Consider the following 19,737-nt stretch of genomic DNA (forward strand, 5'->3'; position numbering starts at 1 on the left):
ATACTGGTAGTCCCCTGATACTATAGTACTGTCCATACTGGTAGTCCCCTGATACTATAGTACTGTCCATACTGGTAGTCCCCTGATACTATAGTACTGTCCATACTGGTAGTCCCCTGATACTATAGTACTGTCCATACTGGTAGTCCCCTGATACTATAGTACTGTCCATACTGGTAGTCCCCTGATACTATAGTACTGTCCATACTGGTAGTCCCCTGATACTATAGTACTGTCCATACTGGTAGTACCCTGATACTATAGTACTGTCCATACTGGTAGTCCCCTGATACTATAGTACTGTCCATACTGGTAGTACCCTGATACTATAGTACTGTCCATACTGGTAGTCCCCTGATACTATAGTACTGTCCATACTGGTAGTCCCCTGATACTATAGTACTGTCCATACTGGTAGTCCCCTGATACTATAGTACTGTCCATACTGGTAGTCCCCTGATACTATAGTACTGTCCATACTGGTAGTCCCCTGATACTATAGTACTGTCCATACTGGTAGTACCCTGATACTATAGTACTGTCCATACTGGTAGTCCCCTGATACTATAGTACTGTCCATACTGGTAGTACCCTGATACTATAGTACTGTCCATACTGGTAGTCCCCTGATACTATAGTACTGTCCATACTGGTAGTCCCCTGATACTATAGTACTGTCCATACTGGTAGTCCCCTGATACTATAGTACTGTCCATACTGGTAGTACCCTGATACTATAGTACTGTCCATACTGGTAGTCCCCTGATACTATAGTACTGTCCATACTGGTAGTCCCCTGATACTATAGTACTGTCCATACTGGTAGTCCCCCTGATACTATAGTACTGTCCATACTGGTAGTCCCCTGATACTATAGTACTGTCCATACTGGTAGTCCCCTGATACTATAGTACTGTCCATACTGGTAGTCCCCTGATACTATAGTACTGTCCATACTGGTAGTCCCCTGATACTATAGTACTGTCCATACTGGTAGTCCCCTGATACTATAGTACTGTCCATACTGGTAGTCCCCTGATACTATAGTACTGTCCATACTGGTAGTCCCCCTGATACTATTGTACTGTCCATACTGGTAGTCCCCTGATACTATTGTACTGTCCATACTGGTAGTCCCCTGATACTATAGTACTGTCCATACTGGTAGTCCCCTGATACTATAGTACTGTCCATACTGGTAGTCCCCTGATACTATAGTACTGTCCATACTGGTAGTCCCCTGATACTATAGTACTGTCCATACTGGTAGTCCCCTGATACTATAGTACTGTCCATACTGGTAGTCCCCTGATACTATAGTACTGTCCATACTGGTAGTCCCCTGATACTATAGTACTGTCCATACTGGTAGTCCCCTGATACTATAGTACTGTCCATACTGGTAGTCCCCTGATACTATAGTACTGTCCATACTGGTAGTCCCCCTGATACTATTAGTACTGTCCATACTGGTAGTCCCCTGATACTATTGTACTGTCCATACTGGTAGTCCCCTGATACTATAGTACTGTCCATACTGGTAGTCCCCTGATACTATAGTACTGTCCATACTGGTAGTCCCCTGATACTATTGTACTGTCCATACTGGTAGTCCCCTGATACTATAGTACTGTCCATACTGGTAGTCCCCTGATACTATAGTACTGTCCATACTGGTAGTCCCCTGATACTATTGTACTGTCCATACTGGTAGTCCCCTGATACTATAGTACTGTCCATACTGGTAGTCCCCCTGATACTATAGTACTGTCCATACTGGTAGTCCCCTGATACTATAGTACTGTCCATACTGGTAGTCCCCTGATACTATAGTACTGTCCATACTGGTAGTCCCCTGATACTATAGTACTGTCCATACTGGTAGTCCCCTGATACTATAGTACTGTCCATACTAGTAGTCCCCTGATACTATAGTACTGTCCATACTAGTAGTCCCCTGATACTATTGTACTGTCCATACTGGTAGTCCCCTGATACTATAGTACTGTCCATACTGGTAGTCCCCCTGATACTATAGTACTGTCCATACTAGTAGTCCCCTGATACTATTGTACTGTCCATACTGGTAGTACCCCTGATACTATAGTACTGTCCATACTGGTAGTCCCCCTGATACTATTGTACTGTCCATACTGGTAGTACCCTGATACTATAGTACTGTCCATACTGGTAGTCCCCCTGATACTATAGTACTGTCCATACTAGTAGTCCCCTGATACTATTAGTACTGTCCATACTGGTAGTCCCCTGATACTATAGTACTGTCCATACTGGTAGTCCCCCTGATACTTATGTACTGTCCATACTGGTAGTCCCTGATACTATTGTACTGTCCATACTGGTAGTCCCCTGATACTATAGTACTGTCCATACTGGTAGTCCCCTGATACTATTGTACTGTCCATACAGGTAGTCCCCTGATACTATTGTACTGTCCATACTGGTAGTCCCCTGATACTATAGTACTGTCCATACTAGTAGTCCCCTGATACTTTAGTACTGTCCATACTAGTAGTCCCCTGATACTATAGTACTGTCCATACTAGTAGTCCCCTGATACTTTAGTACTGTCCATACTGGTAGTCCCCTGATACTTTAGTACTGTCCATACTGGTAGTCCCCTGATACTATTGTACTGTCCATACTGGTAGTCCCCTGATACTATAGTACTGTCCATACTGGTAGTCCCCTGATACTATTGTACTGTCCATACTGGTAGTCCCCTGATACTATAGTACTGTCCATACTGGTAGTCCCCTGATACTATAGTACTGTCCATACTAGGTAGTCCCCTGATACTATAGTACTGTCCATACTGGTAGTCCCCTGATACTATAGTACTGTCCATACTGGTAGTCCCCCTGATACTATGTACTGTCCATACTGGTAGTCCCCTGATACTATAGTACTGTCCATACTGGTAGTCCCCTGATACTATTGTACTGTCCATACTGGTAGTACCCTGATACTATAGTACTGTCCATACTGGTAGTCCCCTGATACTTTAGTACTGTCCATACTGGTAGTCCCCTGATACTATTGTACTGTCCATACTGGTAGTCCCCTGATACTATAGTACTGTCCATACTGGTAGTCCCCTGATACTATAGTACTGTCCATACTGGTAGTCCCCTGATACTATAGTACTGTCCATACTGGTAGTCCCCTGATACTTTAGTACTGTCCATACTGGTAGTCCCCTGATACTATTGTACTGTCCATACTGGTAGTCCCCTGATACTATAGTACTGTCCATACTGGTAGTCCCCTGATACTATTGTACTGTCCATACTGGTAGTCCCCCTGATACTATAGTACTGTCCATACTGGTAGTCCCCTGATACTATTAGTACTGTCCATACTAGGTAGTCCCCTGATACTATAGTACTGTCCATACTGGTAGTCCCCTGATACTATAGTACTGTCCATACTGGTAGTCCCCTGATACTATAGTACTGTCCCATACTGGTAGTCCCCTGATACTATAGTACTGTCCATACTGGTAGTCCCCTGATACTATAGTACTGTCCATACTGGTAGTCCCCTGATACTTTAGTACTGTCCCATACTGGTAGTCCCCTGATACTATTAGTACTGTCCATACTGGTAGTCCCCTGATACTATTAGTACTGTCCATACTGGTAGTCCCCTGATACTATAGTACTGTCCATACTGGTAGTCCCCTGATACTATAGTACTGTCCATACTAGTAGTCCCCTGATACTATAGTACTGTCCATACTAGGTAGTCCCCTGATACTATAGTACTGTCCATACTGGTAGTCCCCTGATACTATTAGTACTGTCCATACTGGTAGTCCCCTGATACTATAGTACTGTCCATACTGGTAGTCCCCTGATACTATAGTACTGTCCATACTGGTAGTCCCCTGATACTATAGTACTGTCCATACTGGTAGTCCCCTGATACTATAGTACTGTCCATACTGGTAGTCCCCTGATACTATAGTACTGTCCATACTGGTAGTCCCCTGATACTATAGTACTGTCCATACTGGTAGGTCCCCTGATACTATAGTACTGTCCATACTAGTAGTCCACCTGATACTATTAGTACTGTCCATACTGGTAGTCCCCTGATACTATAGTACTGTCCATACTGGGTAGTCCCCTGATACTATAGTACTGTCCATACTAGTAGTCCCCTGATACTTAGTACTGTCATAACTAGTAGTCCCCTGATACTTTAGCTGTCCATACTAGTAGTCCCCTGATACTTATAGTACTGTCCATACTGGTAGTACCCCTGATACTATAGTACTGTCCATACTAGTAGTCCCCTGATTACTATTAGTACTGTCCATACTAGGTAGTCCCCTGATACTATAGTACTGTCCATACTGGTAGTCCCTGATACTATAGTACTGTCCATACTGGTAGTACCCTGATACTATAGTACTGTCCATACTAGTAGTCCCCTGATACTATAGTACTGTCCATACTGGTAGTCCCCTGATACTATAGTACTGTCCATACTGGTAGTCCCCTTGATACTATAGTACTGTCCATACTGGTAGTCCCCTGATACTATAGTACTGTCCATACTGGTAGTCCCCTGATACTATAGTACTGTCCATACTGGTAGTCCCTGATACTATAGTACTGTCCATACTGGTAGTCCCCTGATACTATAGTACTGTCCATACTGGTAGTCCCCTGATACTATAGTACTGTCCATACTGGTAGTCACCCTGATACTATAGTACTGTCCATACTGGTAGTCCCCTGATACTATAGTACTGTCCATACTGGTAGTCCCCTGATACTATAGTACTGTCCATACTGGTAGTCCCCTGATACTATAGTACTGTCCATACTGGTAGTCCCCTGATACTTATAGTACTGTCCATACTGGTAGTCCCCTGATACTATAGTACTGTCCATACTGGTAGTCCCCTGATACTATAGTACTGTCCATACTGGTAGTCCCCTGATACTATAGTACTGTCCATACTGGTAGTCCCCTGATACTATAGTACTGTCCATACTGGTAGTCCCCTGATACTATAGTACTGTCCATACTGGTAGTCCCCTGATACTATAGTACTGTCCATACTGGTAGTCCCCTGATACTATAGTACTGTCCATACTGGTAGTCCCCTGATACTATAGTACTGTCCATACTGGTAGTCCCCTGATACTATAGTACTGTCCATACTGTAGTCCCCTGATACTATAGTACTGTCCATACTGGTAGTCCCCTGATACTATAGTACTGTCCATACTGGTAGTCCCCTGATACTATAGTACTGTCCATACTGGTAGTCCCCTGATACTATAGTACTGTCCATACTGGTAGTCCCCTGATACTATAGTACTGTCCATACTGGTAGTCCCCTGATACTATAGTACTGTCCATACTGGTAGTCCCCTGATACTATAGTACTGTCCATACTGGTAGTCCCCTGATACTATAGTACTGTCCATACTGGTAGTCCCCTGATACTATAGTACTGTCCATACTGGTAGTCCCCTGATACTATAGTACTGTCCATACTAGTAGTCCCCTGATACTATAGTACTGTCCATACTGTAGTCCCCTGATACTATAGTACTGTCCATACTGGTAGTCCCCTGATACTATAGTACTGTCCATACTGGTAGTCCCCTGATACTATAGTACTGTCCATACTGGTAGTCCCCTGATACTATAGTACTGTCCATACTGGTAGTCCCCTGATACTATAGTACTGTCCATACTAGTAGTCCCCTGATACTATAGTACTGTCCATACTAGTAGTCCCCTGATACTATAGTACTGTCCATACTAGTAGTCCCCTGATACTATAGTACTGTCCATACTGTAGTCCCCTGATACTATAGTACTGTCCATACTGGTAGTCCCCTGATACTATAGTACTGTCCATACTGGTAGTCCCCTGATACTATAGTACTGTCCATACTGGTAGTCCCCTGATACTATAGTACTGTCCATACTGGTAGTCCCCTGATACTATAGTACTGTCCATACTGGTAGTCCCCTGATACTATAGTACTGTCCATACTGGTAGTCCCCTGATACTATAGTACTGTCCATACTGGTAGTCCCCTGATACTATAGTACTGTCCATACTGTAGTCCCCTGATACTATAGTACTGTCCATACTGGTAGTCCCCTGATACTATAGTACTGTCCATACTGTAGTCCCTGATACTATAGTACTGTCCATACTGTAGTCCCCTGATACTATAGTACTGTCCATACTAGTAGTCCCCTGATACTATAGTACTGTCCATACTGGTAGTCCCCTGATACTATAGTACTGTCCATACTGGTAGTCCCCTGATACTATAGTACTGTCCATACTAGTAGTCCCCTGATACTATAGTACTGTCCATACTGGTAGTCCCCTGATACTATAGTACTGTCCATACTGTAGTCCCCTGATACTATAGTACTGTCCATACTGGTAGTCCCCTGATACTATAGTACTGTCCATACTGGTAGTCCCCTGATACTATAGTACTGTCCATACTGGTAGTCCCCTGATACTATAGTACTGTCCATACTAGTAGTCCCCTGATACTATAGTACTGTCCATACTGGTAGTCCCCTGATACTATAGTACTGTCCATACTGGTAGTCCCCTGATACTATAGTACTGTCCATACTAGTAGTCCCCTGATACTATAGTACTGTCCATACTAGGTAGTCCCCTGATACTATAGTACTGTCCATACTGGTAGTCCCCTGATACTATAGTACTGTCCATACTGGTAGTCCCCTGATACTATAGTACTGTCCATACTGGTAGTCCCCTGATACTATAGTACTGTCCATACTAGTAGTCCCCTGATACTATAGTACTGTCCATACTGGTAGTCCCCTGATACTATAGTACTGTCCATACTGGTAGTCCCCTGATACTATAGTACTGTCCATACTAGTAGTCCCCTGATACTATAGTACTGTCCATACTGGTAGTCCCCTGATACTATAGTACTGTCCATACTGGTAGTCCCCTGATACTATAGTACTGTCCATACTAGGTAGTCCCCTGATACTATAGTACTGTCCATACTGGTAGTCCCCTGATACTATAGTACTGTCCATACTGGTAGTCCCCTGATACTATAGTACTGTCCATACTGGTAGTCCCCTGATACTATAGTACTGTCCATACTAGTAGTCCCCTGATACTATAGTACTGTCCATACTAGTAGTCCCCTGATACTATAGTACTGTCCATACTGGTAGTACCCTGATACTATAGTACTGTCCATACTAGTAGTCCCCTGATACTATAGTACTGTCCATACTAGTAGTCCCCTGATACTATAGTACTGTCCATACTGGTAGTCCCCTGATACTATAGTACTGTCCATACTGGTAGTCCCCTGATACTATAGTACTGTCCATACTGGTAGTCCCCTGATACTTTAGTACTGTCCATACTGGTAGTACCCTGATACTATAGTACTGTCCATACTAGTAGTCCCCTGATACTATAGTACTGTCCATACTAGTAGTCCCCTGATACTATAGTACTGTCCATACTGGTAGTCCCCTGATACTATAGTACTGTCCATACTGGTAGTCCCCTGATACTATAGTACTGTCCATACTGGTAGTCCCCTGATACTTTAGTACTGTCCATACTGGTAGTACCCTGATACTATAGTACTGTCCATACTAGTAGTCCCCTGATACTATAGTACTGTCCATACTAGTAGTCCCCTGATACTATAGTACTGTCCATACTAGTAGTCCCCTGATACTATAGTACTGTCCATACTGGTAGTCCCCTGATACTATAGTACTGTCCATACTGGTAGTCCCCTGATACTTTAGTACTGTCCATACTGGTAGTCCCCTGATACTTTAGTACTGTCCATACTGGTAGTCCCCTGATACTATAGTACTGTCCATACTAGTAGTCCCCTGATACTATAGTACTGTCCATACTAGTAGTCCCCTGATACTATAGTACTGTCCATACTAGTAGTCCCCTGATACTATAGTACTGTCCATACTGGTAGTCCCCTGATACTATAGTACTGTCCATACTGGTAGTACCCTGATACTATAGTACTGTCCATACTGGTAGTCCCCTGATACTATAGTACTGTCCATACTAGTAGTCCCCTGATACTATAGTACTGTCCATACTGGTAGTACCCTGATACTATAGTACTGTCCATACTGGTAGTCCCCTGATACTATAGTACTGTCCATACTAGTAGTCCCCTGATACTATAGTACTGTCCATACTAGTAGTCCCCTGATACTATAGTACTGTCCATACTGGTAGTCCCCTGATACTATAGTACTGTCCATACTGGTAGTACCCTGATACTATAGTACTGTCCATACTGGTAGTCCCCTGATACTTTAGTACTGTCCATACTGGTAGTCCCCTGATACTTTAGTACTGTCCATACTGGTAGTCCCCTGATACTATAGTACTGTCCATACTGGTAGTACCCTGATACTATAGTACTGTCCATACTGGTAGTCCCCTGATACTATAGTACTGTCCATACTGGTAGTCCCCTGATACTATAGTACTGTCCATACTGGTAGTCCCCTGATACTTTAGTACTGTCCATACTGGTAGTCCCCTGATACTATAGTACTGTCCATACTGGTAGTCCCCTGATACTTTAGTGTTTCTTCTTATATTCTTACTTCCCTCACACTAGTACTGTCCCTCTGACGATTACTTCCCTCCTCTCCCCCTCCCTAAACACACACACACACACACACACACACACACACACACACACACACACACACACACACACACACACACACACACACACACACACACACACACACACAGACACACACCAAAAGCAGTTAGTCCAGATGGAGTTTCACCATGGGTTCTGAGAGAATGTGCACCTGAGCTCAGCATTCCACTTCAACTGATATTTCAGGCATCCCTGTTTACAGGAGTTGTTGCTGATGTGTGGAAAAAAGGCTAACATAGTTCCAATCTACAAATGTGGAAGCAGGGAAGACCCCCTTAATTATAGACCGGTATCATTGACAAGTGTAATAGTCAAAATATTGGAAAAAATAATTAAAACTAAATGGGTAGAACACCTGGAGAGAAATGATATAATATCAGACAGACAGTATGGTTTTCGATCTGGAAGATCCTGTGTATCGAATTTACTCAGTTTCTATGATCGAGCAACAGAGATTTTACAGGAAAGAGATGGTTGGGTTGACTGCATCTATCTGGACCTAAAAAAGGCTTTCGACAGAGTTCCACATAAGAGGTTGTTCTGGAAACTGGAAAATATTGGAGGGGTGACAGGTAAGCTTCTAACATGGATGAAAAATTTTCTGACTGATAGAAAAATGAGGGCAGTAATCAGAGGCAATGTATCGGACTGGAGAAATGTCACAAGTGGAGTACCACAGGGTTCAGTTCTTGCACCAGTGATGTTTATTGTCTACATAAATGATCTACCAGTTGGTATACAGAATTATATGAACATGTTTGGTGATGCTGCTAAGATAATAGGAAGAATAAGAAACTTAGATGATTGTCATGCCCTTCAAGATGACCTGGACAAAATTAGTATATGGAGCACCACTTGGCAAATGGAATTTAATGTTAATAAATGCCATGTTATGGAATGTGGAATAGGAGAACATAGACCCCACACAACCTATATGTTATGTGAGAAATCTTTAAAGAATTCTGATAAAGAAAGAGATCTAGGGGTGGTTCTAGATAGAAAACTATCACCTGAGGACCACATAATGAATATTGTGCGAGGAGCCTATGCCACGCTTTTTAACTTCAGAATTGCTTTTAAATACATGGATGGCGAAATACTAAAGAAATTGTTCACGACTTTTGTTAGGCCAAAGCTAGAATATGCAGCGGTTGTGTGGTGCCCATATCTTAAGAAGCACATCAACAAACTGGAAAAGGTGCAAAGACATGCTACTAAGTGACTCCCAGAACTGAAGGGCAAGAGCTACGAGGAGAGGTTAGAGGCATTAAATATGCCAAAACTAGAAGACAGAAGAAAAAGAGGTGATATGATCACCACATACAAAATAGTAACAGGAATTGATAAAATAGATAGGGAAGATTTCCTGAGACCTGGAACTTTAAGAACAAGAGGTCATAGATATAAACTAGCTAAACACAGATGCCGAAGAAATATAAGAAAATTCACTTTCGCAAACAGAGTGGTAGACGGTTGGAACAAGTTAGGTGAGAAGGTGGTGGAGGCCAAGACCGTCAGTAGTTTCAAAGCGTTATATGACAAAGAGTGCTGGGAAGACGGGACACCACGAGCGTAGCTCTCATCCTGTAACTACACTTAGGTAATTACACACACACACACACACACACACACACACACACACACACACACACACACACACACACACACACACACACACACACACACACACACACACACACACTCACACACACACACTAACCTTCCCCAGTGCTTGAATTTGCAACAAGCCGTGATCTATGTTGTAGCCTTATTGTAGTCATGTTGTTGCTTGTTGTAGCCTTGTTGTAGTCGTGTTGTAGCTTGTTGTAGTCTTGTTGTAGTCGTGTTGTTGCTTGTTGTAGCCTTGTTGTAGTCGTGTTGTTGCTTGTTGTAGCCTAATTGTAGTCGTGTTGTTGCTTGTTGTAGCCTTGTTGTAGTCGTGCTGTAGCCTTGTTGTAGCCTTGTTGTAGTCGTGTTGTTGCTTGTTGTAGCCTTGTTGTAGCCTTGTTGTAGTCGTGTTGTAGCTCCTGTAGATGCCAGTTTGTGTAGTACGCTTCTCTCTCTTGTGCAAATAGTGCTATACCACACTTGTTTGTTTACGTTTGACATATTGATGTTTCACGCGGTCTTTGTGTGTGTTGGAGCCACGTGCTAGTGTTTATGTTCTTCTGTGACGTCATACTCTGGTGTTAGCCACGTGCCTGTGTTTACTTTTCTGTGTGACGTCATACTCTGGAGTTAGCCACGTGTCTGTGTTTACTTTCCTGTGTGACGTCATACCCTGGTGTCTAGTGTAACACTTGCCATACCCAGTACCCTGGTGTCCAGTGAACACTTACCATACCCAGTACCCTGGTGTCCAGTGTACACTTAACATACCCAGTACCCTGGTGTCCAGTGTACACTTACCATACCCAGTACCCTGGTGTCCAGTGAACACTTACCATACCCAGTACCCTGGTGTCCAGTGAACACTTACCATACCCAGTATCCAGGTGTCCAGTGTACACTTACCATACCCAGTACCCTGGTGTCCAGTGTACACTTACCATACCCAGTACCCTGGTGTCCAGTGAACACTTACCATACCCAGTACCCTGGTGTCCAGTGTACACTTACCATACCCAGTACCCTGGTGTCCAGTGTACACTTACCATACCCAGTACCCTGGTGTCCAGTGTACACTTAACATACCCAGTACCCTGGTGTCCAGTGTACACTTACCATACCCAGTACCCTGGTGTCCAGTGTACACTTAACATACCCAGTACCCTGGTGTCCAGTGTACACTTACCATACCCAGTACCCTGGTGTCCAGTGTACACTTACCATACCCAGTACCCTGGTGTCCAGTGAACACTTACCATACCCAGTACCCTGGTGTCCAGTGTACACTTACCATACCCAGTATCCAGGTGTCCAGTGAACACTTACCATACCCAGTATCCAGGTGTCCAGTGTACACTTACCATACCCAGTACCCTGGTGTCCAGTGTACACTTACCATACCCAGTACCCTGGTGTCCAGTGTACACTTACCATACCCAGTACCCTGGTGTCCAGTGTACACTTACCATACCCAGTACCCTGGTGTCCAGTGTACACTTACCATACCCAGTACCCTGGTGTCCAGTGTACACTTACCATACCCAGTACCCTGGTGTCCAGTGAACACTTACCATACCCAGTACCCTGGTGTCCAGTGTACACTTACCATACCCAGTACCCTGGTGTCCAGTGTACACTTACCATACCCAGTACCCTGGTGTCCAGTGTACACTTACCATACCCAGTACCCTGGTGTCCAGTGTACACTTACCATACCCAGTACCCTGGTGTCCAGTGTACACTTACCATACCCAGTACCCTGGTGTCCAGTGTACACTTACCATACCCAGTACCCTGGTGTCCAGTGTACACTTACCATACCCAGTACCCTGGTGTCCAGTGTACACTTACCATACCCAGTACCCTGGTGTCCAGTGTACACTTACCATACCCAGTACCCTGGTGTCCAGTGAACACTTACCATACCCAGTACCCTGGTGTCCAGTGAACACTTACCATACCCAGTACCCTGGTGTCCAGTGTACACTTAACATACCCAGTACCCTGGTGTCCAGTGAACACTTACCATACCCAGTACCCTGGTGTCCAGTGTACACTTACCATACCCAGTACCCTGGTGTCCAGTGAACACTTACCATACCCAGTACCCTGGTGTCCAGTGTACACTTACCATACCCAGTACCCTGGTGTCCAGTGTACACTTACCATACCCAGTACCCTGGTGTCCAGTGTACACTTAACATACCCAGTACCCTGGTGTCCAGTGTACACTTAACATACCCAGTATCCAGGTGTCCAGTGTACACTTACCATACCCAGTACCCTGGTGTCCAGTGTACACTTACCATACCCAGTACCCTGGTGTCCAGTGAACACTTACCATACCCAGTACCCTGGTGTCCAGTGAACACTTACCATACCCAGTACCCTGGTGTCCAGTGTACACTTAACATACCCAGTACCCTGGTGTCCAGTGTACACTTACCATACCCAGTACCCTGGTGTCCAGTGTACACTTAACATACCCAGTACCCTGGTGTCCAGTGTACACTTAACATACCCAGTACCCTGGTGTCCAGTGTACACTTAACATACCCAGTACCCACTAAAAACAATTACCTCAAATTAATTTGGTGATTTTTTTTAATTTCTCTGAAGAAATTATGTTAAATCTCTGATACCGTCGAACAAATTATGTCGCTGAGATAATAGATGAGATTTGGTTCTTCACTAAAAGTACATATAATTCTCTGTAATTTACTTTAGATTATAGGTATATGTAACCGTCAGGTTAATATCACTTAGATTTTGACGAATTCGACCTTGTGTTCAAAATGAAGTTGAATACTCTCAGAGTTGCTGAGTGTGGCGTAGGTGTCTAGTGTTCTTCTGTCTCACTTCTGTCAGTCAGCCGTCTTGCAGAGTTCTGTGAGTCGTCTTACAGAGTTCTGTGAGTCGTCTTACAGAGTTCTGTGAGTCGTCTTACAGAGTTCTGTCAGTCATCTTACAGAGTTCTGTGAGTCATCTTAAAGAGTTCTGTGAGTCATCTTACAGAGTTCTGTGAGTCATCTTACAGAGTTCTGTGAGTCGTCTTACAGAGTTCTGTCAGTCGTCTTACAGAGTTCTGTGAGTCATCTTGCAGAATTCTGCCAGCCAACTTAGACAGTATTGTCAGTCGTTCTATATAGAGTTGTCAGTCTTACAGCCTTATTAGTCACCTTAGATAGTCCTGTCAGTCGTCCCTACATATTTCTGTCAGCTGAGTTTCAAACAGAAGGAAACAGACGCCCGCGGCCTGCCTTCCTATACCCGTCCATTTTCAAACCCACCCCTCTGTCTGTCTTGCTAATTCTGTCCATTATATAAACTTTTAACTTTCCTAATGCTCCAATATGTAAAGTTCCTCCTTTGTTCATCTTGTTAAGACCTTATAACTAAACTTTTTAGTTCATCTTAATAACTCCTTCAGGTTTTAAATTTCCTATTTACCTTGTATATCTTGGTAATGGGTCTAAGGTGTTCCTGTTAGCTATAGTCTGTAATTAAACTAGTTCTGGTTAGTTTTAAGATGTATATAACCAATAGTCTGTCTTCTTCCTGTTTGGCAATTTTCCTTTGTATTAATGTGGATTCCTTGTAATATTCTAGTCTTGTAGTCCTCTGTGTTCAGCCATTACAGTAGATCTTTTTGTCTATCTGATATTGTGTGTCTATTATCTATCTGGAAGTCTTCGTAATAATTAAGACGATTTGTCTATCTTGCAGATTTCTCTCTATGACAGCAGCGACCATTTTTAGTCTTGTAAATCCCTATTAGTGTTAGGATTCTTTATAATGTCAATTCCTGTAAATATTTCCACCCTTTGTCTATTAAATCCCTCATATTAGTCCCCCCATTAGAGCACAGATTTTGGCAACCACTTTGTAATCCCTCTTCCTCACTAATCCCCCCCACTAATCCCTCCCCCCCCCCTCACTAATCCAGGTCATTACGCCGCTGTCTTGCCTCATCTCTGGGCATTGTAATAGCGACGTCTTAATTTCTCTACCTTCTAGGAGTCGAAGAGAAGGGAACGGCAGCTTCTAGTTCTGGGAGACACGGTCAATGAGCTTGATTGTTGCTTTTGCTCCACTAAGGTACCTATGGTTGGTGACGTAACACTGTAGCCTTGGCTGGCCTTCCACTTAGTACCTTTATACACTCTCAGGTCACGAGAGTGGGGGTGTATCTATGAGGAAATATTGAGGTAGTGTGTGTGTGTGTGTGTGTGTGTGTGTGTGTGTGTGTGTGTGTGTGTGTGTGTGTGTGTGTGTGTGTGTGTGTGTGTGTGTGTCTTGGGAACCCAGGGACGCGGGTTCGATCCCATTCTAGTGCCTCCATATTTTCTCATTAATCTCCTTATATTTCTGTTCCCCCCTTATATTAACGTCTCCTGGAGCATGCACGGAACATAAAGCAAAGTATCTGTCTCCCCCAGAGATATACACCAGGGGGCCGGCACTCTTGCCTGTCGTTACGAAACCTGTACATCTTTCTTTGTTTAATCATGATAATCATGTTTTCATTTATTAAACAGTTTCTGAGCTCCGTATTTACTATTTGTGTCTGCAAAATCGAGCTATTTAGCTCTTGGACCCCGCCTTTCTAGCCAATCTATTTTTCCTCTGTTATGTCTACTACATATATTTATCTATTAAACACACACACACACACACACACACACACACATAGGAAGCAGCCAGTAACAGCTGTCTAACTCCCAAGTACCTATTTACTTCTAGGTGAACAGGGGCAGTAGGGTGAAAGAAACTCTGCCCATTTCTTTCTGCCTCCGCCAGGAATCGAACCCGGGCCATTAGCACTACGACCCCCGAGCGCTGTCCACTCAGCCGCGAGATCCCCCACTCGCTGCTCTGTGTGTGTGTGTGTGTGTGTGTGCGCGCGCGCGTGAGTGCGTATGCGTGTGTACTTACCTAGTTGTGCTGAGGGATTGGGGGGTGGGGTGTGAGATTCGGCTCTTTGGTCCCGCCTCTCAACTGTCAATCAACAGGTGTACAGGTTCCTGAGCCTACTGGGCTCTATCATATCTACACTTGAAACTGTGTATGGAGTCAGCCTCCACCACATCACTGCCTAATGCATTCCATTTGTTAACTACTCTGACACTGAAAAAGTTCTTTCTACTGTACCAGTAGCTCATTTGGGTAGTCAGTTTACACCTCTATTTTCTTGTGCTAGTTCCATCCATGTTAAATAACCTGTCTTTATCTACCTTGTCAATTCCTCTGAGAATTCTGTATGTGGTGATCATGTCTCCCCTAACTCTTCTGTCTTCCAGCGATATGAGATTTAGTTCCCGTAGTCTCTCTTCGTAGCTCATACCCTCAGCTCAGATACTAGTCTGTTGGCATACCTCTGAACCTTCTCCAACGTAGTCTTATGCTTGACTAGATATAGACTCCACGCTGAAGCTGCATACTCCAGGATTGGTCTGACATATGTAGTATTCAAAGTTCTAAAGGATTCCTTATATAAGTTTCTAAAGGCAGTTCTTATGTTGGCCACCGTAGCATATACCACTGATTGTATCCTCTTGATGTGGGCTTTAGGGGACAGGTCTGGCGTGATATCAACCCTCAAATCTCTGCCTGATTCTTGAAGGTTTTCATCTCCCAAAGGGTACCTTGTATCTGGCCTCCTGCTCTCTACACCCGTGTTCTTACTTTACACTTGGATGAATTAAACTCAAGTAGCCATTTGTTGGACCATTCAGTTTGTCCAGGTCATCTTGTAGTGTCTTGATGTCCTCCTGTGTTTTACTCCTTCTCATAATTTTAAAATCGACAGCAAACATGGAGAGGAATGAGTCTATACCCTCTGGAAGATCATTTACGTATATCAGAAACAAGATAGATCCGAGTACAGAGCCTTGTGGGACTCCGCTGGTGACATCACGCCTGTCTGAGGTCTCATCCCTCACTGTAACCCTTTGCTTCCTATTGCCTAAGTGCTTCCTAGCGAGCACTTTCCCTGTTACTCCAACTTATGCACCAGCCTCTTATGGGATACTGTGTCAAAAGCTTTCTGACAGTCCAAGAAAATGCAGTCTGCCCACCCTTCTCTTTCCTAATTTTGTCTTGGTCGTAGAAATCTATTAAACCAGTGAGGTAAGATTTGCCATCCCTGGACCCATGTTGGTGGTGTGTTACAAAGTTCCTTCTCTCCAGATATGTTACCAGGTTTAGAATAAATGTCTAGTATTTTTTCTCACGATCTTCTCCATCACATTGCCTGGTATACAAGTTAAGGACACTGGCCTGTAGTTCAGTGTCTCTTGTCTGTCACCCTTTTTGTATATTGGTACTACATTAGCAGTCTTCCATATTTCTGGTAGATCTCCTGTTTTCAGTGATGTATTATACACCATGGAGAGTGGCAAGCAAAATGCTTCAGCACACTCTTTTAATATCTGTGGAGAGATTCCGTCGGGTCCAACATCCTTTCTCACGTCCAGATCTTAGAGATACCTCCTAACTTCATCTCTGGTAAGGTCGAACCCTTCCAAAGCTGCTTGGTTTATGCTACCGCTCTTAGGTAGGCTCGACAACCAGAGCGCAACTCCATAGTCTCCTGAGACTGATGGATGCCTACTACTACTACTCTTAGTTCAAGGACCTCTGCTCGTTCTATTGTGAAGGCCTCCTGGAATATCTTGTTGAGTTCTTCTCACACTTCTTTATCATTCTCTGTGTACCTGTCCTCACCCGTTCTCAGCTTCATCACCTGTTCTTTCACTGTTCTTATCCTCGTGATGTGACTGTGGAGCAGTTCTGGGTCGGTCGTTCTCATACCGTGTCTCTACTTCTCTTCTCACACTGAAGTATTCGTTCCAGGTCCTCTAGCATCTCCCTCTGCTCTCTGGCGTTCTGCATATTTCTATAGTCCCTCCGTGCATTTAATTATTAAATGCATGGAGTATTTATCTATTAATTATTAGAGTATTTTATTATTAAATACTCCAAGGTATTTAATTGCCTTGCTTTATTACATGCTCGATTAAATCATGGTTTCCTCTTTTGCTTTTCTATTGTTTTTCCCTGTGGCGGGGATAATCTTGCCTACTGTCTCCAGACACTTTGATTTTGTGATGTAATTTATCATGTCTTTACACACTTTTCTCTGAGCTCTTTTTTCCATGGTATTTCTATTAGGAATTCTCTCATCTCATCATAATTTCCACTTCGGTATGCCAACCTTTTGCTTTCTGGCTCTTTTTTGGGTACATTACTCCTACCCAAAGAAGGAGGGGGGGCGGCCAATTGTAGTACTGCCTCGGACCCTCGGTAAATATTGCTAAATGCCCGTCACAGCCCGCGGCAACCATCTCTGCCACCCTCCTGTCTTGTCTTAGTAGAAGAGCCACTCCTCCTGTCTTGTCTTAGTAGAAGAGCCACTCCTCCTGTCTTGTCTCAACAGTAGAGCCACTCCTCCTGTCTTGTCTTAGTAGAAGAGCCACTCCTCCTGTCTTGTCTCAACAGTAGAGCCACTCCTCCTGTCTTGTCTTAGTAGAAGAGCCACTCCTCCTGTCTTGTCTTAGTAGAAGAGCCACTCCTCCTGTCTTGTCTTAGTAGAAGAGCCACTCCTCCTGTCTTGTCTCAGCAGTAGAGCCACTCCTCCTGTCTTGTCTTAGTAGAAGAGCCACTCCTCCGTCTCCTCCTTCCTCACTCTCTTATGAGGAAGAGAATTGTTGAATTCTACATTCAATATCTACATTCCTTGCCGCCAGAAGCAAAATGGAAATAGCATCTCCATACTACATAGTATCTCCGCGGTAACACGTGTGTCAATCAGTCAACTGATGTACAGGTTCCTGAGCCTATTGGGCTCTTTCAAATCTACACTTGAAACTGTGTATGGAGTCAGCCTCCACCACATCACTGCCTAATGCATTCCATCTGTTAACTACTCTGACACTGAAACAAATTCTTTCTAATGTCTCTGTGGCTCAATAGGGTACTAAGTTTCCACCTGTGTCTTCTTGTTCGCGTTCCAACCGTTCGAAATAGTTTGACTTTGTCCACCCTATTAATTCCATTGAGAATTTTGTATGTGGTGATTATGTCTCCCCTTACTCTTCAATCCTCCAGGGACGTGAGGTTCAGCTCATTCAGCCTTTCCTCGTAGCTCATACCTTTCAGTTCTGGGACTAGTCTGGTGGCATATCTCAGAATCTTTTCTAACTTTGTCTTACAAAGTGTGTGCGTATGTGTGTGTATGTGTGTGTGTGTGTGTGTGTGTGTGTGTGTGTGTGTGTGTGTGTGTGTGTGTGTGTATGGATGTGAGAGAGTGAAATACATATAGTAGATACGATAGAGAAAAATAGCTCGGAAGTCATTATATTAGACAACCGATGGTTAGAAAGGCGGGGTCCAAGAGCTAACAGCCTGATCCAGCAGACACAAATAGTAAAAATACATACACACACACACACACACACACACACACACACACACACACACACACACACACACACACACACACACACACACACACACACACACACACACACACACACATACACACACACACACACACACACACACACACACACACACACACACACACACACACACACACACACACACACACACATCTCACATACTGTATATAACATGAAGTGTCTATGAGGCAATGCCACGGGATTAAACTCTCGTCTCTAGATCCACACAGGTCCATATAAGTTTCGTCGAATTGCTAGACGTGGTCCTTGTAAGCTCATCATGGTCAAGTGGGTTGTGCAGGTACCCGTGGAGTCCAGAGATAAGAGTTTAATCTCACCCTTGAAAAAAAAAGCCTTTGGTTCACTTCGTGAATTGTTGTGACGATTTTCATGTCGCAAACCCTACCTCCCCCAGGCCTACCTCCCAGGACTACCTCCCAGGCCTACCTATCCAGGCCTACCTCCCAGGCCTACCTCCCAGGCCTACCTAGCCAGGCCTACCTCCCAGGACTACCTCCCAGGCCTACCCCGCCAGGCCTACCTCCCAGGCCTACCTCCCAGGCCTACCTCCCAGGCCTACCTAGCCAGGCCTACCTAGCCAGGCTGGGAGGACGTATTTGCTTAATGTTCCGTGTATCTGGTAGCTATAATCAGCCAGTGACAGAGCTCTCTGATCATGGCGCCTTAACTCCACCACCTGCGGGGTTAGAAGTGTTGGTCAGCCTCCAGCTGGACCTTAAGAACAGCCTCGTTGCCTCCACTTGCTCTGAGATCGCCACTAATGTGGGCCAGAATTGACCAAGCCTTTACTAAACCACTTACGAAACCTGTACACCTTTTCTTCTTCATAGCGGCTTTGTTTACATGCGTTAAACAATTTACGAGCTTGGAAACTTCATAACCTAGGGGTTATTATTATTATAAATAACCTC

At 44.1% G+C, this 19,737-nt stretch overlaps 2 protein-coding genes across 2 annotated transcripts in view; one reads left to right on the plus strand and one right to left on the minus strand.

The window, feature by feature from the left end:
• Positions 1-19,737, minus strand: part of LOC138349978 (potassium voltage-gated channel protein Shab-like) — a 588,390-nt gene that overhangs the window by 361,266 nt on the left and 207,387 nt on the right. The window lies entirely within an intron of this gene.
• LOC123755946 (potassium voltage-gated channel protein Shab) overlaps positions 1-19,737 on the plus strand; it is a 173,377-nt gene that overhangs the window by 56,225 nt on the left and 97,415 nt on the right. Inside the window, exon 4 of the mRNA XM_069300223.1 lies at positions 14,361-14,441. Within this exon, the coding sequence (XP_069156324.1) occupies positions 14,361-14,441 (81 nt within the window). The remainder of the gene's footprint in view (positions 1-14,360; positions 14,442-19,737) is intronic.

The sequence above is a fragment of the Procambarus clarkii genome, chromosome 43, assembly GCF_040958095.1.
Source record: "Procambarus clarkii isolate CNS0578487 chromosome 43, FALCON_Pclarkii_2.0, whole genome shotgun sequence".
NCBI classification, from domain to species: domain Eukaryota; kingdom Metazoa; phylum Arthropoda; class Malacostraca; order Decapoda; family Cambaridae; genus Procambarus; species Procambarus clarkii.